Raw genomic sequence first — 20,748 nt, forward strand, 5'->3', positions numbered from 1 at the left:
GGCCACCCCCTCATGACCCAACTTGCGACTGTCTGGATCACGTGGTCTTTGGTTGAGGCTCTCGCAACCTCGGCTGATGTTATGGGCCCGGAGTCCAAAACGTCTATCAGCAAGATGGGGATGCCAGGTGTGGGGTCTTCTAGGCTGTTGGGTAGTGGGCATCGGCTGAGTGCGTCCGCGTTGCCCATGTCCGCCCCTGGTCGATGTACCAGGCGATAGGAGTATGCTGCGAGGAAAATGGCCCAGCGTGTCATCCTGGGTGATAGTGCTGCCGGTGTTGGCTGATCTCCCGCGAGGAGGCCCAGGAGCGGTCGATGGTCAGTGATTAGGTCAAAGTCTCTCCCGAACAAATACTCGTGGAATTTCTTTACTCCCGAAACGGCGGCGAGAGCCTCCTTGTCGATCTGACTATAATTTCTCTCGGCGCTTGACAGAGTTCGGGAGTAGTATGCGATGGGCGCCTCTAGGCCATTCGGGAGTCTATGGCTCAGGACGGCTCCCACCCCGAACGGGGACGCGTCACATGCTAGAACAAGGGGAAGCGTTGCGTTGTACTGGATTAGAAAACTCTCAGCTGATAGCAGTTTTTTAATGCCGGTGAATGCCCTGTCTTCAGCCTTCCCCCATTTCCAAATGGCTTTCTTAGTTAACAGTCTATGTAAGGGTTCTGCCACTATTGCCTTGTCTTTAAGGAAAATGGCGTAAAAGTTTAATAGTCCCAGGAAGGCCTGTAATTCTGCCTTGTCTTTGGGGGTGGGTGCTTCTTTGATTGCTCTGATCTTGCTCTCTGTGGGGTGTATGCCGGTGCCATCTACCCTGTATCCTAGGAATTCGACTGAGGGGACTGCGATCATGCATTTGTTTCTTTTTACTCTGAGTCCCGCGTCCCTGAATTTCCTTAGGACCTCCCTCAGCCTTTCCCCTAGCTGTTGCTCATTGTCGGCGGTAATGAGCACGTCGTCAAAATAGGGCACCACCCTGGGGATTCCCTGTAGTAGCCACTCCATGGTGCTTTGGAACAGTCCGGGGGCTACGCTTACTCCGAATTGCAGGCGGGTGCACTTGAAGGCCCCTCTGTGGGTTACAATAGTCTGTGCCTCTGCGGTAGCGCCATCTACCGGCAGTTGCTGGTACGCCTAAGCAAGATCGAGTTTTGCGAAGATCTTGCCGGGCCCCAGGGAATGCAATAAGTGATGGACGATGGGCACTGGATAGGCGCTCTGCTGCAGAGCCTTATTAATTGTGCATTTATAATCAGCGCATATGCGCACTGATCCGTCCGGCTTTACCGGTGTAACAATTGGGGTCTCCCATTTGGCGTGGTCGACTGGGACGAGCACCCCTTGTTTGATTAATTTGTCCAGTTCAATGTCAATTTTGGGCTTCAGGGCGAACGGTACCCGCCTAGGCTTTAAACTAATGGGTGCAATATTGGGGTTGAGATTAAATGAAATCAGGGTCCCCACATACTTGCCAAGCCGTTCGTCGAACACGTCCTGGAACTCCTGCATCAGGTCGTCTTTCAGGGTGCTTCGAACGTTCCTTACTCCGATGAATCCCATGCCTAGGGCTCTAAACCAGTCCATGCCCAGGAGGCTTGGGAGGTTGTCGCTGACGATAGTGAGGGGTAGTTTCTCGGAAAACTCCCCGTACTGTACTTGGAACTCGCCTCTTCCTTCGATGGGGATGCGGTTCCCTTGGTAGTCTTTCAGCCTGCGTCGCTGTGGCTGGAGCTGTCGCTTGTGTGAGTTGGGGATGGCTTTCTTCAGGTTGTCCCATGACATGATGGATATTGGTGATCCCGTGTCGATCTCCATCTGGCACTCCCATCCCTCGATTTCGACCGTGGTGTAGGTCTTCTCTCCGGGCGAGGTGCAGGTCTGCTCGATGCGTATGGTGTAGGCCCCAGCGTCTTTGAATTTTGCGCCCTTCCGGCTGCCGCCATCTTTGTTGGGCCTCCGGTGTGGCGCTGGCTCGGATTGGAAGGCTTGGCCACGTGGTTTGTAGCTCTGGTGTGTTTTGGATCTGCAGACCCGAGCGATGTGGCCCCTTTTCTCGCAGGAACGGCAAATGGCATCCCTGAACTTACAGTTTTGTCGTGAGTGGGACCCTCCGCAGCTGGCGCATCCGTCTCTGGGCTCCCTCCGGGCTGTGCGGGACTGCTCGGTGCAGTAGACCTCCTCTTCAGACTCCCCCTCGCTCGCAGTGCTTACGGCCTCTCGGTGCACAGGCGCCGTCTTCTGCGTTGTTCTGGTTAGGTTGGAGCTCTTTAGTTTCTCTGCAGCCTTTACTGACGATTCCTGCGCTCTGGCCTCGTCCAGGGTGATGTGTAGGGTCAGGTTTGACCTTGCGAGTAGTCTTCTCTGGAGCCGGCTGTCTCTCACTCCGCAAATTAGTTGCTCTAGGAGCATTTCATCCAGGTCTCGGTACTCACACTGGGTTGCGGCCTTACGCAGGGCAGCGACATACTCGCTGATCGATTCGCCCTCCTGCTGGAGCCGTTGCCGGAAGTCATACCGCTGGACGTATTTCGATGGCGTTGGTGCACAGTGGTCCTTCAGCAGGGTCTGTAGCGTCGACCAGGAAATGTTGTGGACCGAATTCGGCTCTGACAATGCTTTGGCTGTGTCGAAGACCCGTGGCCCGCAGTGGCTCAGGAACAGGGCTTTCTTTCGAATGTCCGGTAGCCCTTGCATGTCATTTGCCACCATGAAGCACTCGAACCGGGACATGTAGGATCCCCACTTCTCCTCCTTGGGGTCGAAAGGCGCCTGCGGGGTGTAGGCAGACATCGTTCGGGATTCTCCTGTGCTCCGCTCGCTTGCCTGGCTGGATTCAGGATGCGGTCTCCGGTCCCCTCTCTGAACGTGGCTTCAGCTCTTTTCTCTCGAGTGTGGCTTCAGCTCTCCTCTGCTTCTGGCCTCAAAATCCCACCCTCGTCGCCAATGTTAAGTTGGGTGAATGAGGACGCAGCAAGCCAGAGTAGTGAGTGACAACAGCTCTTTATTGTATAGTGAGAATCCAGCAACTAACCCAGGGAGCCAGCTCCCTTTATATACCTTGCAGCTGTAGTGGTCAGCCAATCAGCTGAAGGTCAGTTAATTCGAACTTCCCGCCAAACAAACCTATTTGCATAACAAGGAGTATACTTAGCTATACAAATGAGGCACCCAAAAAAGGGTCAGTCTCTATCATAGAACTGGTAATACTTGATTGTTACACATTTGCTTACAATAATCCTATAACAATTTCTATGTTTAGCAGATAACAGTGAGAATTTAATAAATCAATATTTTAGAGCATATATGTACAGATCCAGAATGTGCAAAACAAAGAAATATGTGGAAAGTCTCCCTCTACCCCCTCCCTTCCCCCGCCCTTCTGTTTCTGGGGGGAAAATTATAACCATGTTTTTTAGAATTTGCTACATCTTCACTGAATTTTAATAAAGCTCAGAAGCTTTCAGGTAAAACTGTTTTCAGATAACCATCTATACGCTGTGGATTTCATGAGCTTTTTCTTTTAAAAGTAGAAGATTCACGATACTTACTCAACCTAAGCAGGACTATAGATCAGACAACTGGGAGAAAATATGCTAGAAAAAAGGCAGCATCAAACAATATCCATTTAGCTCCAATAAAATAGCATGGCTGATTACACATAATCAATTCAGCAAAGGAAATATTACCTTTAACACAGAACCAAATGTTTGCAACTTTCTATCTCCCATGTTGAGTCATGTGTACTTTTGAATGTGCTAAAACAGCAACATGCATTCTCCCAGATTCTTGTCATAAATAAAAATAAGCAAAAATAAAATATATAAGAATTAATACAAATGGGAACACAAAGTTGAAGGGTTTAAAGAGGAATACTGCAAACCTTCTGACATTCATATTTATGAGGGTGCTTTTAAAAACTCTATCTCTTTGAATTAATAGCAGATGTACATAACAAAATGCTACAGATGTGGGAAGAACTCTGATTTAGCCTCCATTTCTCTGTATACTCAGAAGAATAGAGTTAAAGATGTTCTATTTTTATACACCCAAAAGCAAGCTGACATTTTACACATGGGGAAAGTATTTACAGCTGGAAATTCAATGCAAACAGCTTTTGCCTTTATTTGATATTTATATAGTGATTAGTGTGGCAAATATCAAAGTCTGCCTTAGAATCTCAAAATATTGATTTTTAGATCAAACTGCTCTATCAATGTTACTCAACTCTACTTCTTTTCCATATTAGGTTTGGCTGATTGCTTTGCATGCTTGTATCATTACAGTTGCCAATCTGTATTTTAGGGACCTGTGCTTTTAAGAATTGCAGTTTCAGATTAGGGAGAAGGGAAATTGATTGATTGACCAATGAGGCAGAAAAACTCAGGTCACACCATCTGAACCTCAAGCTTGCATTGAGCAAATCGTTTTCAGCTAGAATTCAAAGGAAGTTCTTCTAATTTTGCAAATGCTCCTTCCCAGAGGCTGAGATGCCAATGGTATTACTTGCATTTTGGCATCAAGTGAAATATTAGTATTGCCCTTTCTTATTTAGATTTAATATTCACACCCTGTCAATGTCTTTTGGCCCAAAAGTGCCTCCCTGTCACATGCATATTTATTGTGTTTTAAATTAATATATTTTTCCTAAGAGCCAGGTTGGGGCAATGATGAGACACTGGGCTAGAAACTGGGAAACTGTGTGTTCTAGTCCTGCTTTAAACATGAAGCCAGATGGATGACTTTGGGTGCCTCTCTACCCTAGGAAGAAGCAGGGGCAAACCATTTCCAAAAATGTTGTCAAAGAAATTGCACTTATTTGTCCAAGAGTCAAGACTGACTTGAAGGGATACATGTCTTTCTATCATTGGTTTTATGGAGGATGGTGGCTCAATGTCTTAATGATGCTGGAGATGGTCTCTGTGCCAGCGGTTTGAGTTCTAGCACTGTGTGGCACGGTGAGCCCCAGTCACTCACATCAGGTTCTGTCTACCTAATAGTTCAAAAGCATGTTCTACATGAGTAGATAAATAGGTACCATTTTGATGGGGAGACAAACTGGTGTTCCATGCAGGCAGTCAGATTTCTGCTGGCTCTGGAGTGCCTATTTGCAGTGCCTATTTATGAGAGGCTCTGGGGAAGAGAGGGGGGCTAGGATGATGCTGCAGGAAGAGCAGCTCATCTTTCGAGTGCAAAGCCACCTCAGCCTCCAATCTTGGGAAGTGCATGAACATGTCCTACAACAGAGCTGGTAAACTGGCAGCCAAACTACTACCACGAAAAGCTTTCAACAAGGAAGGCATATGTAGAAGGGAAGTAGGACTGTGGCACAAGAGCCAAACTGTACCAGCTCCTTCCCTTCTTCATAGACTGGCAGGGCTCCTTCCAGAATGTTTCCATCTTTCATCTCCCTTTTTCACTACAGTATGGGATATTTGTGGTGGGGGATTGGGGTTGCCCTCCAATCCCCTTGAATAAAAAGACAAACTGTCCCATTCCCATGAAGGGAAGTGATTATGAAGGTGAGAAATGTTGCAGGATAAAGCAGAACAAAGGGGAAATGGGCATTTGTAACAAAGCACTAGAGGAGCCACTGGCAATTATCCCTACCCATCAGATAGGTAGGAAAAGAATACATTTATCCCAGCCACATCGTATGTTCAGGAGAATTGTTAAGTGATTTGTTTAGCTACCAGGAGATAATGCTAGATGGGAGGGAAAAGTGAGCCAGGAAGCTATCACTGACCTGGAAGTGTCCAACATTGCATTCTGTAAGAAGAGCAACTTGCTCACCATCAGATGTGGGATCTTTTTCTTCTCAAAGATGGAAGAAAAGCACTTTTAAGTTGCTGTGTGTATGTGGTTTTCTTCTAGTATGTTGTGCAAACTCACCCTTTTAAACAGATCTCAGAGACTATTGAAGGATAGCTGGCTGATAGTAATTTAATATTTTATTATTTATAGCTGTGAGGGGAAAATGTCACTGGTTGTGGTCACAAATTGCTGAGGACCAACTTTGGGAGTAGGAAAGAGGTGTAGCTGTTGATCTTTTTAAGCCAGAAGTATTGAATGACAGCTAATGGCTATTATTGAGGGTCTCAACTGTGTTTTCTGTATACAAAATTTATACACTGACATACCTATCCAACTTCTCAAGACAAATTCAAATTTAAATAGATTTTCAGTGGAAATGTTCTTATGAAATGTCTTCATGACAGACCTTTTCATGTAATCTGTTGTCCTAGAGCCTGTGTATCTGACCATTTATCATTTCACATTCCAGCTGTGTTCTTCAAATAGCTCAGAGTGGTTTAAATTAACATTTAGATAAATGTTACGGACATGAAAACACAATCAAATTCAGCATAAAACTCAAAATGTAAGTTAGTTCTTATCCTGAAGGTGAATGCATTTCACGCCTTTGTTACTTTCTGTCTTTTTACATATCCTGCTGCTGCCATAGAGTTGGACAGCCCTCATGACCTGATTGTGACAGCTTCCACAGAAACATCCATCTCTATGTCCTGGACCAAAGTCAAGGGTCCCATTGATCATTATCGGGTCATCTTCATGCAAGCTTCAGGAATGGCATCAGAAGTTACTGTCTCTAAAGATAAATCTGAGCTTACACTCACAGACTTAGAACCTGGGACTGAATACACTATCTCGGTCATTGCTGAAAGGGGCCGACAGCAAAGCTTGGAAAACACTGTGGATGCCTTCACAGGTACTAAAGAACTATCAGATTACATTAATCAGGTACTGAGAGAAATCTCAAAGGTCTTCCATTGCTATTTTATGACTGTCTAAGCATTCCATGTCACATTTGGTTGGTGTAGGTGATTTGTCTTAGACAAAGCCCTCTAGTATTTAGAAGATTTCTCTCATGCCCTGGGCAACTGAATGGCCATGTGCATGTATACACACACACACACACCTTATTTTTCCACCTCCCTGTTCCTCATGAGTTGCAGCCCACCTTGATGAATCCCTTTATATAGAATAACTTATTTCAGAACAGTTTTTCATTTCTCAAAACAGAGAACTAAAATTCAAGAGTGCTCATGAGATCCATTCCAAAGATAAATTCCCAAACTCTTAACAATAACAGTAACCTTTCTTAGCTGAGAGGCACATTTGATCCTATTTTAAGTTAATTAATTAAACTGGGTTGATATTATCATTAATGTATAAAGATAAATTAGACAAAATTTCACATACGCACACTCAAGGTTTTATGGTATGCTTATAGCCTTGAGGTTTTAGCCCTACCTTATTTCTATGTTAATGAAAACTACCTCTGATTATTTGATGAGCACATCTAAATTTATCATTACATTTCACATCCTAGGGCTGAATAAACTCCAGCCTGCCATTTTCACATTTACAGGTCTGTTCTCTGCTCTTATTTTTAGGATTCCGACCGATCACACAACTTCACTTTTCTCATGTAACTTCCTCCAGCGTGAACATCACTTGGAATGACCCCTCACCTCCAGCAGATAGGCTGATACTGACCTACAGCCCCAAAGATAAGAAGGAAACCAAGGAAGTGATGCTGGACCCTACAAAGAGACATGCTGCTTTGTCAGGTCTACAACCGTCCACCGAGTATATCATTTCCCTGGTGGCTGTACATGGCCTTGTCAGCTCTGAGCCAATAGTTGGTTCAGTCACAACAGGTAAAAGAGCAGAGTGTTCTCTATTCTGGTGTGATGCCTGTTTTTTAATCTCTTCTACAAGAGAGTTGATTACAAGATCCTTTAGGAAGAATGCCTTTTGAGTAGTTGCCCTTGTAAGCAGTGGTGGGATTCTGCCGGTTCTAGGCGGTTTGGCCGAACCGTTTGTTAAATTGCTGGCTCACCCCACCCCTCTGCACCACTATTAATTGCCAATAAATAGTGGTGGGTGATGGGTGGGCAAGCCAGCAATTTAAAAACGGTTCAGTGTTTTTTTGTAATTTTATTGGCCCGCGGAGCCAGCTGATCAGCTAGAGGGGAAAAAACTGTTTAAACTCTTGTCGCAGGGCTTCAAAGGGCCACCCTACAGCTGATCAGTATTAAAAGAAAACAAATGAATAGACCAGTGGTTCCCAAAGTGGGCGGTACCGCCCCCTGGGGGGCAGTAGGATGTCTTAGGGGGGCGGTAAGAGGCAAAGGGGGTGGCAGGGGGGAGCTAAAGGCAAAAGGGGGTGGCAGGGGGGCACTAAGTGGCAAGGAGGGTGGCCCCCACCCTTTGGCCTGTGCAGTTACCTCCTTGCAAGCAAACAGCAAGAAAAAACAACTCCTATCAGCTTCAGCTAGGCTAATTAGCTCATTGATTAGATTGGCCTCCCAACTCTCAGCTGATTTGCTCTTAGCTGTTTTGCGCAGGGCTCTGCTGCTTGTGCAAAGAGCTAAATTGCTGGAGCAGATTTTTTTTCCTTATGCAAATCAACCTTAAAATGAAACTGAAAGTAAAGCAGGCTGTTGGCTTTGCTGTTTGCTGCAACGTTGGAAAATTAGGCAGAGGCAGATTTCTTTTCTTTTTCCTCACCAAAAAAGGTAGGTGCAAACAATGGGAAATTTAGGGCAAAAGAGGAGAGTTCAAGATTTTAAAACACAAAAGAAAAAAAGCTCTATTTAACTAGAGAATTGTAATAATTGAGATACTATTAATTGTATATTGTGTTGAAAGCAGAAATGGTTAAATTGTGGTTTATGGAGGAATATATGGGGGAAATTATTTGGTTTATTATTATTGGTAAATATAATTAATTGATTTGTAAGAAATTGGATGGCATGGAAATAATTGGAATATTCATGTTCATATTGATTAATATACAAAAAGATAGTTATATAACTAATTGATTTATATTAAAATGTTGAATTTGTATTAAACAACTGTAATATTACATAATTAATCAATGTGAGGATGGATATAAAAATAGATGACAATGGGAAGGGGTATAATATAGAATAGAAGGGAAAAATTGAATTTGATTAAGATTAGAGATGAGGATGAAGGGTAATATTGGTTTTTTTAAAATATAGATGAGGAATAAATATGGCAAAAAGGAAATATAGAAATTGTAAATTTAATTGAAATGACTAAACACCATAGGTTCACTGCCGCCGCTGCCCAAACAAGAAAGGAGAAAGAGATGGAGAGAAAGAGAAATGAAGGGGAGAAATGGGGGGAGAAAGAGAAATGAAGGAGAGAAGGGGGAAAGAGATGAAGGGGAGAAAGGGGGAGAGGAGAAAGAGATGAAGAGAAAGAGAAATGAAGGAGAGAAATGGGGGGAGAAAGAAATGAAGGAGAGAAGGGGGAAAGAGATGAAGGGGAGAAAGGGGAAGGGAGAAAGAGATGGAGAGAAAGAGAAATGAAGGAGAGAAATGGGGGGAGAAAGAGAAATGAAGGAGAGAAGGGGGAAAAGAGATGAAGGGGAGAAAGGGGGAGGGAGAAAGAGATGGAGAGAAAGAGAAATGAAGGAGAGAAATGGGGGGAGAAAGAGAAATGAAGGAGAGAAATGGGGGGAGAAAGAGAAATGAAGGAGAGAAGGGGGAAAGAGATGAAGGGGAGAAAGGGGGAGAGGAGAAAGAGATGGAGAGAAAGAGAAATGAAGGAGAGAAATGGAGGGAGAAAGAAATGAAGGAGAGAAGGGGGAAAAGAAATGAAGGGGAGAAAGGGGGAGGGAGAAAGAGATGGAGAGAAAGAGAAATGAAGGAGAGAAATGGGGGAGAAAGAGAAATGAAGGAGAGAAATGGGGGAGAAAGAGAAATGAAGGAGAGAAGGGGGAAAGAGATGAAGGGGAGAAAGGGGGAGAGGAGAAAGAGATGGAGAGAAAGAGAAATGAAGGAGAGAAATGGAGGGAGAAAGAAATGAAGGAGAGAAGGGGGAAAGAGATGAAGGGGAGAAAGGGGGAGGGAGAAAGAGATGGAGAGAAAGAAATGAAGGAGAGAAAGGGGGGAGAAAGAAAAATGAAGGGGAAAAAGAAAGATGAGAGATATGAGACACCCAGAGATACCTGTTTAAAAGAAAATACTGGGAGCCACAAAACCTGTGTGGGAGTAAGTGATATGGCGTTGGCAATGCCCATCCAGGTTTAAGGTTGTGTTTAAGTGTTTACATGTGTTTAAGGTTGAGTATTTAAGGTTGCAGACATCCGATCGCTTCACCCTGCAGCCAGCCCTGTAGGCCTGCGCCCGTCTCCCACCTGGGCAGCAGCAGCCTATCTACCCCGGTTGTATCACCTTGCCCTGCAGCCGGCCCGAACGCCCACCTCAGACTGCCTAAGACTGCTCCAACAGGTCATTTTTATTTAATTAATTTAATTAAGAATGCTGCAATGGGCATAAATGATAATCAGTCAAAAGTGCAAGGACCAGTCAGAAATCACTTTTTTCAGCCCTCTGGGTAGTCCCTATGTGCATATGGACTACTCAGAGGGCTGAAGAAGTTATTTTTGACTGGTCCTCGCACTTTTGACCAGTCCTTGAACTTACGACTGTCCTCACATTTTACATTTTGCGCCCTATCTTGTCACGGTGGTGAAGAGAAGTAGTGGTGAAATGACTGACACGGTTGTTAAGAATGTCGCAACGGGCATAAATGTGAGGATGGTCATAAGTGTGAGGACCGGTCAAAAGTGTGAGGACCAGTCAGAAATGACATTTTTCAGCCCTCTGAGTAGTCCCTATGCACATAGCCACGCCCATCTGTTCACATGATCAGCTAGCCACATCTACCCAGTCACATGACTAGTTAGCCACGCCTACCCAGTCACATGACCAGCTAGCCATGCCCACCCAGTCACATGACCACCAAGCCACACCCCCAACTAAGCCATGCCCACAGAACCGGTCGTTAAAAAAATTGAATCCCACCACTGCTTGTAAGTATATCTCTACCTACACACATAAACACACACATACTGTATACACCATCACCACCAAAATTATGGTCGCCTTCAGAAAAGCTGTTAAGATCTAACTTTTCTACCAGTTGTTTGGGACCAATTGAGTGGAGTCTCCTTTTAGATATTTTTATTATTGTGCTTGGTTGCCACTTCATATTTTGTATTTTATATTTATATTCTGTTTGCTTTATAGCTTTATTTTTGGGGGGTCCTGATTTATTGTTTGTTTTTCTGTTTATGTTGCCCAAGTCTCCTTCTTTGAGTTGGGCAGCTTTATAAATCTAATAAATATATAAGTACATATTAAAGGCAATCTTTCAAATGAGAGAATGCTCTTTGATTTAAATTTAAACTCTTTTGGGATATTAAAAATCACATTTAGCTCAAGGTAGACTAGCTTACATTGCCTACTTAATATAAGCTGTCCAGTTTTCTGAAATATCTGAAAACATAAATAACTGTATGCTTCAGTCCTCAAAACTGCTTGAAGAAGTCACATTAGGATACATTTGCTTTAATATTTCAGCTCCTTTAAATAGCCCCATCTGTTTTCAATAATGTCCCAAAATGTGGGGGGGAGGGGAGATGTGACTGTTTTAAAAAGCTCTTTGCTTTCATTATATTCCATCTCTTTAAATCATGTTTGAAACATAGAGTCTTTCAGTATAATAGAGGAATAATACAGGTTATTTCGAGTCTAAGAATGATATGTGAGGCCATAATAAAGATTGTTATGAAAATTATAACATGATGTAAACTGAATTTTTGATCTGTGAAGTAGGGTATAGATTAACCAAAAATCAATGTTCTATCTCAATTTATTTAACTTAGTACTGTAATTCCTAAACTTTTGGAGAGCTAGTAGTCTGTTCCAAGAAATACATTTATATTATTAACAATTCTGGTAAGTCATGCAGGATCCCGCAGCCAATACATATCACAAAAACATTTGCCAGCTCAATCTTGGTGTAAGTCTAGTTCAGGATTTATCATTTTCTGATGAGGGGCAGTGACTGGAACAGAATGCAAGAGTTGGGGGCTCCTCTCAGGGAAAGCAATATTACTGATTTTTAAAATGTATTGTGAGCCGCCCTGAGTCTTTGGAGAGGGACGGCATATAAATTGAATTAATTAAATTAATTAATTTAATTTAATTTAATTTATTAAATTAAATTAAATTAAATTTAAATTTAAATTAATTAAATTACTGTATTCTGCAGATTCCAAAATTATTCTTTGGGAGGTAAGAATGAAGAGAGCTTCCAAATTTTAATTTAGAAAATAGTCTCTGTAGCTCTCTGATGTTTGAGAACTCTTGCTGCATTCTTACCATCAGCTGTATTTTGGTTTCCAGCTGGAAACAAGTAGCTACAACATAATCTGGCCATAACTTCAGATTGGAGTAAGGAGTAGTAAAATAGTTGACGCAGACAGAACATGGACTTTATGTAGTGACCAAGACAACCAGATCCCTATTTCATGCTTTCTCACAAATTTCCATTGCTAGTGCCATGAATACCACTTTGCCTTCACTTGGCTAGACTATAGAAATAACTGGTATCACAGAAAACCATTTTCAATATATAGCATTACAGAACCAAACTTTGTTTGATAAAATTACTAACATTTTTTGTTTGTATCCTTAAAAGTATGAGTGGAAATAGAAGAGGCGGGCATCTGGGAAGCAAACTTGTTATGAAATGGGGTTGGGGTTGAGGGGTACCCCGGACCGTGAACCAGCTCATGAGCAAACACACTGAGACTGAAATAATTCTGACAGAGGCATCTTGTGTAAAAATATAATTTACTTTAAAACATTTAAAAAGCACTATGTCTTTAAGAAAGCACATTAAAAACAAAGTCTTATCTGGGTATGTGAAGCAAGGCTATCTCCCTAGATCCCTCTCCACAATACCGAAACAGTTCACAGGAGAATAAAACTAGCATGAAGGTAAGCAGCTTCGGCGTCGATACATCATCAAGGCAATCAAAGTGGGGGCAGCACAAACTTCACAGCTAAAAGTCACCTGAAGTAAAAACAGTTCAAAAAGCAAACATTGCTTGAAGCTTGTGGGAGGAAGAAGGTCCAGCAACAGCAGTCCCGATGATAGCTTGCGTGCTACAAAACAGCAAAAGGCAAGCATCCGTGGGAGTTTCTCTGCAACGGTGTCTGGAGTCCTTGTCTGCATTCTTCTCCCATCTGCGGCGTTGCACTGAGCTTCTTGCAGGAGCTGTGCATTTAGGCCTAAACCAGGAGTCTAGGCCCAAGTAGCAAGCGAAAAGGTCCTTGCTTATATGGGGAGTTAACCTGCAATTAACTAGGGCGGGGAAGGCTTGCAGGTAATTACAAACAGGAGATGGCTTGATTGAAACCATACTGTTTGTGAGTAGGCAAGTAGCCACAGCAATCCTGGAAACACTCATGACAAAACTGATTCCATTTCTCCTTAATTACCCTGACACAACAAACACACCACACTTCTGTCCAAAACAGAGAGCTTTCAAAAATGAAAATGAAATTGCTTGCTTCTCAGTCACACTCCCCTGAATTAGCACATCCATGGTTGGAGGTTCTCAGAAGCCCTGCTGATCTTTAGCTGGTATGGCAGTTATGCGTGGTTTGGGTTTGGGGTTTTTTTAGAACCAAGAAGCCCTGGTTATAGTAACCTTATCCTCATAAGATCATAGTTAAACTACTGGAACAAATGGGCTGCTTTTGGAGAAGAACTGCATTGGTCCAAAATGCAGTGGCCAGTTGCTAACTGGAGGTACAGATAAGACAGATACTGTTGCTCCAGTTGTTGTGCTTCTGCTACTTTGCTTCAAGATCCAATTCAGAGTTTTAGGGTTCATAGACCAGATCAAGAAACCAACTCCACAGGAAGGCTAAGATTGCCTTTTATTGAGATTGGCTCAGAATTGTGCAAGTCTGATTATGCTCCCCTTTCTTATACTCCAGAGAATCAAGGAGGCCTATGCCTGAGGTATTTCTGAATTTTATTTGGTTTCTCGGGTTTTTTTTTTAAAAAAATCAGCCTCTTTTGTCTGGATAACAGTTCTTGCATATTTCTATCAAGGTCATCTCTTGTACGCTCTATATCAGCTTCCAGGTACTTGCAGATAGGGTGACTGGACATTTTGCTGCCCTAGGCAAAGTCATTTTTCCAGTGCCTCATATGGTTTGGTTCATCTTCCGACTTTGTTGGAATGTGTCCTCTTGTTTCTTTTTTCTTCTTCAAGTTTTTGGGCTTTACATTTATGATTTTCAGTCCTGGATATATATATATATATTTCTTTTATTGGACATTTTCATCCTTGAGTGTGTTGGCTCAAGAAGTACATCTAATGCCTTTTGATTTTTATGGGTTTTTTTTTTTATTTTGCCATCCCCTGAAATATGGGTCCCCTAGGTCAAAGCCTACTTTGTCCTAGCCTGGAACTAGTCCTAGTATCTTTTGGGAAGTTGCAATCCATCCAGTATATCTTTTCAAAGAAGGGATGATATAGTGAAGGGGGCTTGACAGCATTCTGCATACAGCATTATGTATATACTGTATAATTGCTACCCAAAGTTGCTCACTATATTCCCATTAGAATGTGAATTTTGGAATTTTTAACTGTTGCCTCTTGTTTCATTTAGGGATTGATCCACCGAAGAACTTGACAATTGTCAATGTGACTACAGAATCTGTGGCTCTCCATTGGGCACCTCCAATTGCACCTTTTGACCACTATAAGATTTCCTGCAAATCTGCCCAAGGTAATTCTTCTCCATCCCCAAAGTTTGTGAATGGAGTTCAAGGGTCCCAACAGAATATATATAAATGGATTTATATAGCAGGATAACCTATTCAGCAGCTGGGCTACTTTCAGCCAGCATTATTAAGGGTCTTACTGACTGTATGAACATTTTTTCCTTTGAAAGCAGACTAACATTGTCCCATTCATGCACCTTTATGCTCAGACTTAAGATCCAGTTCATTGGATCCAGTTTATTCCCAGTTATGTTTGCTCAGAACTGCAGTCTTAATGTGCTTAAAAAGATTATTTTATTGCAGTTCCATAAAATGATACACCAGACTTCCAAAGATTTTAATTTTAAAAGACAGATGGGCACTCAAAATAAAATAGGGGTAAATGTTTTGGCAAGAGACTCTCATTGCATTTGACAAGCACCTTGAATAAGATACTTCTATACAAAAAGTCATCTGCTAGTTACTTGAAGAACACATTCCCCAGAAGTAATTCACTGCAGATGTAATTCAGTTTCCTGCCTTGTCTTCTGACATTCCGCTGTAAACATGGAAGCATGTTGACATAATGCAACTGCACATTTTAAAAAATAAGGAACAAATAGCATTATATGTTTACAGATAATTTGGAGCTGAGTAGATGCATATATGTCTATTTATTGTATAGAATATAGTGTAGTAGTTAAAGTATTGAACTAGGATCAGAGAGATGCAGGTTCAAATCCAACTTCAGCCATAGAAATGTACAAGTTACTTTGGAGCCACTCATTATCTATCAGCTCAGCCTAATTCACAGGTTTTTATATATGTTTCCCCAAGCAAGTATAAAATGAGTTCATACAGTGTGATAAGCCACCATTGTCTTAACCATGGCTTATTGAATAAGCTGCACTTAGCTTAGTTCACATAATACACTAAGCTGTAAATCATAGCTTACAAATCACAATGGATGAATGAGCGTATTTTGAACCCAAACCAAGCAACTACAATATTGTTCTGCACAATATATGAACCTAGTGAACATGCGGTCTTGTCTAGGTTGTTAGAAAAGAAATATTATCATGCTTAGAAAATCTTAAAGCACAACATGGATAAACATCACTCCAAAAATATTAGGGATTGTAAATGTAATGTTGGATTGCTTCTCAAACTGTATTTCAAGAAGCTCTGAATTTTCTCATGAGATACATTCTTCTTCAGATAATGTGTTAAATACAGCCCATATTTGATTGCAATGCACAGTGCCAAGAATTTATTCTGCACATTTCTGGATTACATTTTAATTAAGTCCACCAAGTCTGAACTGAAACAATACCAGAGATTTTCTGTAGATGACTGCCAATTTGTATACTTCCAATGGGTTAGAAGATTTCTTATGGCCACTTCCCCAGATTTTAGATGCTTAACAAGTAGTCCTCAAATTATGACCACAATTAAGGCCCAAAGTTCCATAGCTAAGCAAGGCAATTGTTAAGTGAATTGCACAAGATTTTAAGATCTTTTTTTGCCATGGATCTTAATTGAATCACAGCAGATGTTAAGCAAATCAAACAGTTGTTAAGTAAATCCAATCCCCACCCCCGACTCTGCTTGTTGGAAGCCAGCTAGAAAGGTCACAAATGGCGATCACATGACTTCAGGAAATTGTGGCTGTTGTAATTTCACTGCCAAGCATCCGAAATTTGTTCATGTGACCCGGGGGATGCTGCAACACTTGTAATTGCAAGGACTGGTTGTAAGTCACTTTTTTCAATGTTGTTGTAACTTAAAATGGTTACTAAACAAATAGTTGTAAGCCAAGAGCTATCTGTACTTGCATCCAGAAAAGAAAGAAGCATCATAAGGGCTATGTTTTTCAGGTTTTTCCATGGAACTAAGAATGTAAATTCTTCCTGGATACGACCTCGCATTTGTCAGGCTGTTTTTGGAACACCTGCATTAGCTGAAAATAACAAGGTCATTTTCTCAATCCCTACAGGACGGGTTGACAATATAGTTATTGCAAAAGGTATTACTGAATATACTCTCAACTACTTGCAGCCTTCAACTGAATATGAAATCAGCCTAAAAAGTATAAGGGGCAGAGAGGAAAGTGAACCACTTTTACATACCATGTATACAGGTATGAGATGTGTCTTTGAAAATATAGAAATGTAACAAGTTTATTTGGAGAAAAGATGACTCATGATAGACAAGCATTATTAGCTAATTATAGGATGACCCTGTATCCCACTGATCTCACTGAGTTTGACTGAGCCAGGAACCAGGCCTTTCGATGGAAACAAATTTGGGGAAGCTAAAGAATGTTCAATCTAATTATATTAATGAATTCGTGCCGTGGTCTGCTTAGAAGTCTACGCCTCAGACTATATTGGCCATATTGAACTAGTAGTCAAATTCAAATATTCCACTAAATAGCTATTTGATGCATTGGCCCTGACAAAATAAAGAGACAAATGTTAATCTGGGAAATAAATTTTGAATTCTTCCTTTGGGACAAAGCTCCACTACTACCCACTGAGAAATAGGTTATAAAGAAAGGAGCAACAGTAAACAATATGTAAAATATTCTACCCGAATAGAATCAACTTGTATTATTCTAAATCAGAGATAACTTCACTTGGACTTGAGCCTACAGCTAACCCTTTCAAATTGCCTAAGGTCGAAAAATGTTGGCCAATTTCAGAATCATTCACTTGTATTTATATCTTCATATTAATGTTGACCTGAAAATTATACTATCACAATTAAGGATAATTCAGGAACAGTAGAGGAATGCTAAGACTAAAACGTGGTCCACAAATTGCCTATCCTATTCCAAATGTTCCTATAAACATAATAAATAATATGGCTAGTTACAGTTAAATATACCGAACAGTGTTTTTCCAAAGTTTCAGGTATATGCTGAAAACTTATAGGCAGCTTTTCCGCTTACATCATTTTCTTCAATCTTCCTTTTTGGAGAGAGGGGAGGGAGTGATAAAATATCTCTGGTCATGTATGAATGCTGTGTTATTGTTGAGGAGGTAATCCAAAGAAATTCTAAACCTATTACTTCATAGTCCAGTAGGATCTAACCTTGAAGTACAGCAGCTTCAAGGGAGGCTGCGACAAAGAAACAATCAAGTGCTTCACTGATAATGCATTTTAGTTGGGACTTTAGTTGTTGATAATGATTATTCTAAAACATTTATTTATTGAGACATCCATTCATCCATCATGTCTATGGAGATTCTCAGTAATCCAGGTCATGGTTGTCCCAAAGGTGCTTTTTCAAGAGGCCACTTGACTTTCTGTATTTTCTTTGAAGACCTTTTGCTTCTCATCCAAGAAGCTTCTTCTTGGATGAGAAGCAATGACTCTGAATGGCTTACAAAGCTTCCATGAGGGTTTTGCTGTCATAAGCCACCCAGAATCACCCTACTGGGGAGATGGGTGGCACATAAATTTAAGAAATAAAAACATTATTCTCTATAACTTTTGCATACATAAACATAAACCTTTACTATGTTTTCTATTGTCTTGGTCTTATTTTTTTCATCATTACTAATTACTAATAATTCTGATGACTACCTCATCTTGCTTTTTGCCTCTTTTGCAGCCATGGATCATCCAAAGAATTTGATTGCCATAAACATTACCCCAACAGAAACCTTGCTAAAGTGGGACCCGCCTGGGGTTGAAGCTGAAAATTATGTCATTGTGCTTACCCATGACAATGGTATGTCTTTACGTAATGATCAGGTTTCAGCATGGAATTGAGGCAACCACCACCAATCAGCTAAGCTAAACACAAGTGGCTGGGGCTGATGATGAAAGTTGATATTAATCGTTAAATGCTGAAGAATGTTTGGCATAAATATCATTATATTTTACAACAATATTTTTATTCTCATGCTTTTATCACTCACACTTTAACTATGGCTCTCCATCTTTCTCAGTCACAGATGAGTGAAGGACAACTGGTCTTAATTTTTTTCAGTTGTTACGCTTTCAGACCTTTCCATCTCCACCCTTTGTTACATTTCAAAGAAGCAGAATTTTTTTAAATATTTGTGATACAAGTATAACCATATTTTTAGAAGTGTTAACTGTTCATTAATAAGACAATTAGCCATTGACTCAGTACTGTTCCCTTGCAGAAATAAGAACAAATACTGTAACTAATTCAGGACAAAGTAAGAGCTGCTTTGTTGTCCTTCTTCAACATTATTTACTTCTGGCAGGATTCCTGTATTATAGGCTGAATTTGTGTCTACACATTTTTCCCTACCAAGAAGGGATGTCGTATGTGAATCACAAAATAGTTCCCAACTGGGACATAGGAATGAATCTCCCTGTTTATCCTAATATTAAAAATAAATCTTACATAAGATTTATGACTTAACATGAATTCAGCAGATCCAGTTTTTGAGACTTGCTGAATTTGTATCTGATTGTGGTCTTGCTAAAGTCTGTATTATTAATAAACCTAGACTATTGCTATCTGAAAACTGACTTTGTGATTCTACCTTTCTTTCCTTTAAAACATTGAATAAGCTATCGGATAATTAATTCTAATTCTTGTTTCCATTTGGATCCCACCTAGCCTCATGTTCTGTTCAATCCTTTTGCCTCTGATTTCAGTTGCAGGAGAAACTATTTTGGTGGACAGGACCGAACAAGAATATAAGCTTATTGATTTGCTTCCCAGTACCAGCTATAAAGTCACCATGTATGCCATCAATGGGCCTGTCACAAGTAGAACCATCTTCACCAACTTTACTACTCGTAAGTATTATATATTCCTCCCTCTGGTAGGAATTTACAAGTTGATTTCAAATACTAGGAGGAAATGAAAGTATTGCTTGATAGTGATAAGCCACAATTGCATCTATGTTTTCTGGGTTAAGCTCAGTGATTTATTGTATATTGTTCATTTTCTGCTGCTCCTCTTGCTCAGAATTGTTTTTAAAAGCATAAAGAATAATGTAGAGATGGCCAGTTTCTTCAGTTAGTGGAGTGGAAATTTGTTGGTCCCACTGAGTCCTAAGAACCTGGATGGCATTTTGTTTCCTTGGAAAACTATAACTTCTGCATGACTCATTTTTAAAAATCCCTATCACCTCTACATAGATATGTAGGCCTCTTCCTCTATTCCTTTCCTACCTTTACAGTTTTGGATCCGCCATCAAATCTTACAGCAAGTGAAGTGACTCGGCGAAGCGCTCTTCTTTCATGGCTTCCTCCTGTAGCTGAGATTGAGAACTACATCATGACCTACAGATCCCCTGATGGGAGCCGCAAGGTGGGGCCTTCATCTCTTAGCTCCATTATGAGGGATGGCAACATTTTGTGGCTGTATCAAAGAATTTGGAAGCATCTGTGTTAAGTCTATTTTCAGGTTTCCTGTACACTTAAACTACAATTCTCATGAGTTTCCTGTCTCATAATGGTAGGAATCGATACTGCTGATTTTTGGAAAGTGGCCAGGTGTGGCCACTTGTGGCCTGTAATGATAAGTCATTGAATCAAACAAAATGCCACTTTTATATTTTTCTTTTTTTGCTTGTGTGTAATGACCCTAAGGAGGGGTGTCAAACTCACAATATCACAGCGGCGTCATGTTACTTATTGCAACTTTTTCTCCTTTGCTAAACCGGGTGTGGGCGTGGCCAGTACCAGACGCATCTGGCTCGCTGACCACAAGTTTGACAGCCCTGCCCTAAGGAGTCCAGAATCACTTGTATATACAATTGTTTGCAGTTATTTCTCCTCCCTGGTTTATTCTAAAGTGGTTTCCATTGTTTCATTACTATTCCTAACGCGCCTACAAATCAAGAATCATATATTTAATATGATGTTGTTACAGTACAGAACAATAAACATGGCTATTTGTTGAAAGCATTAAAAGCAAGGGCAATATGTTACGAGTGAAGGCTATGAGGTCACATGAGCAATCTATAGCTAAAGAGCCTGTAATACAGTGGACTAAACACTGTTATTAACATCGGCTGCTTGCAATTACTGCAAGTTCAAATCTCACCAGGCTCAAGGTTGACTCAGTCTTCCATCCTTTCAAAGGTAGGTGAAATGAGGACCCAGATTGTGGGGGCAATAA

The 20,748-nt window shown here is 41.2% G+C and overlaps 2 protein-coding genes and 1 long non-coding RNA gene across 3 annotated transcripts in view; 1 reads left to right on the forward strand and 2 right to left on the reverse strand.

The window, feature by feature from the left end:
- Nucleotides 1–20,748, forward strand: part of TNR (tenascin R) — a 494,447-nt gene that overhangs the window by 443,740 nt on the left and 29,959 nt on the right. The window contains exons 11-17 of the mRNA XM_060690152.2: nucleotides 6,463–6,726; nucleotides 7,415–7,681; nucleotides 14,537–14,656; nucleotides 16,627–16,770; nucleotides 18,250–18,369; nucleotides 19,275–19,418; nucleotides 19,805–19,935. Coding sequence (XP_060546135.2) covers nucleotides 6,463–6,726; nucleotides 7,415–7,681; nucleotides 14,537–14,656; nucleotides 16,627–16,770; nucleotides 18,250–18,369; nucleotides 19,275–19,418; nucleotides 19,805–19,935 — 1,190 coding nt within the window. The remainder of the gene's footprint in view (nucleotides 1–6,462; nucleotides 6,727–7,414; nucleotides 7,682–14,536; nucleotides 14,657–16,626; nucleotides 16,771–18,249; nucleotides 18,370–19,274; nucleotides 19,419–19,804; nucleotides 19,936–20,748) is intronic.
- LOC148114739 (uncharacterized) overlaps nucleotides 1–20,748 on the reverse strand; it is a 66,995-nt gene that overhangs the window by 41,723 nt on the left and 4,524 nt on the right. The gene's annotated exons all lie outside the window — the stretch shown is intronic.
- On the reverse strand, nucleotides 757–2,979 carry LOC148114740 (uncharacterized). The gene has a single exon (XM_087891135.1). The coding sequence runs from the start codon at nucleotides 2,790–2,792 to the stop codon at nucleotides 1,137–1,139; it is 1,656 nt and encodes a 551-aa protein (XP_087747261.1). The 5' UTR covers nucleotides 2,793–2,979; the 3' UTR covers nucleotides 757–1,136.

Source organism: Pantherophis guttatus, chromosome 3 (assembly GCF_059756535.1).
Source record: "Pantherophis guttatus breed Tessera chromosome 3, ASM5975653v1, whole genome shotgun sequence".
NCBI classification, from domain to species: Eukaryota; Metazoa; Chordata; class Lepidosauria; order Squamata; family Colubridae; genus Pantherophis; species Pantherophis guttatus.

What these genes read in the sequence shown, in the direction of transcription:
- LOC148114740 (XM_087891135.1), bottom strand. Translation starts at nt 2,792, where the DNA reads ATGTCTGCCTACACCCCGCAGGCGCCTTTCGACCCCAAGGAGGAGAAG.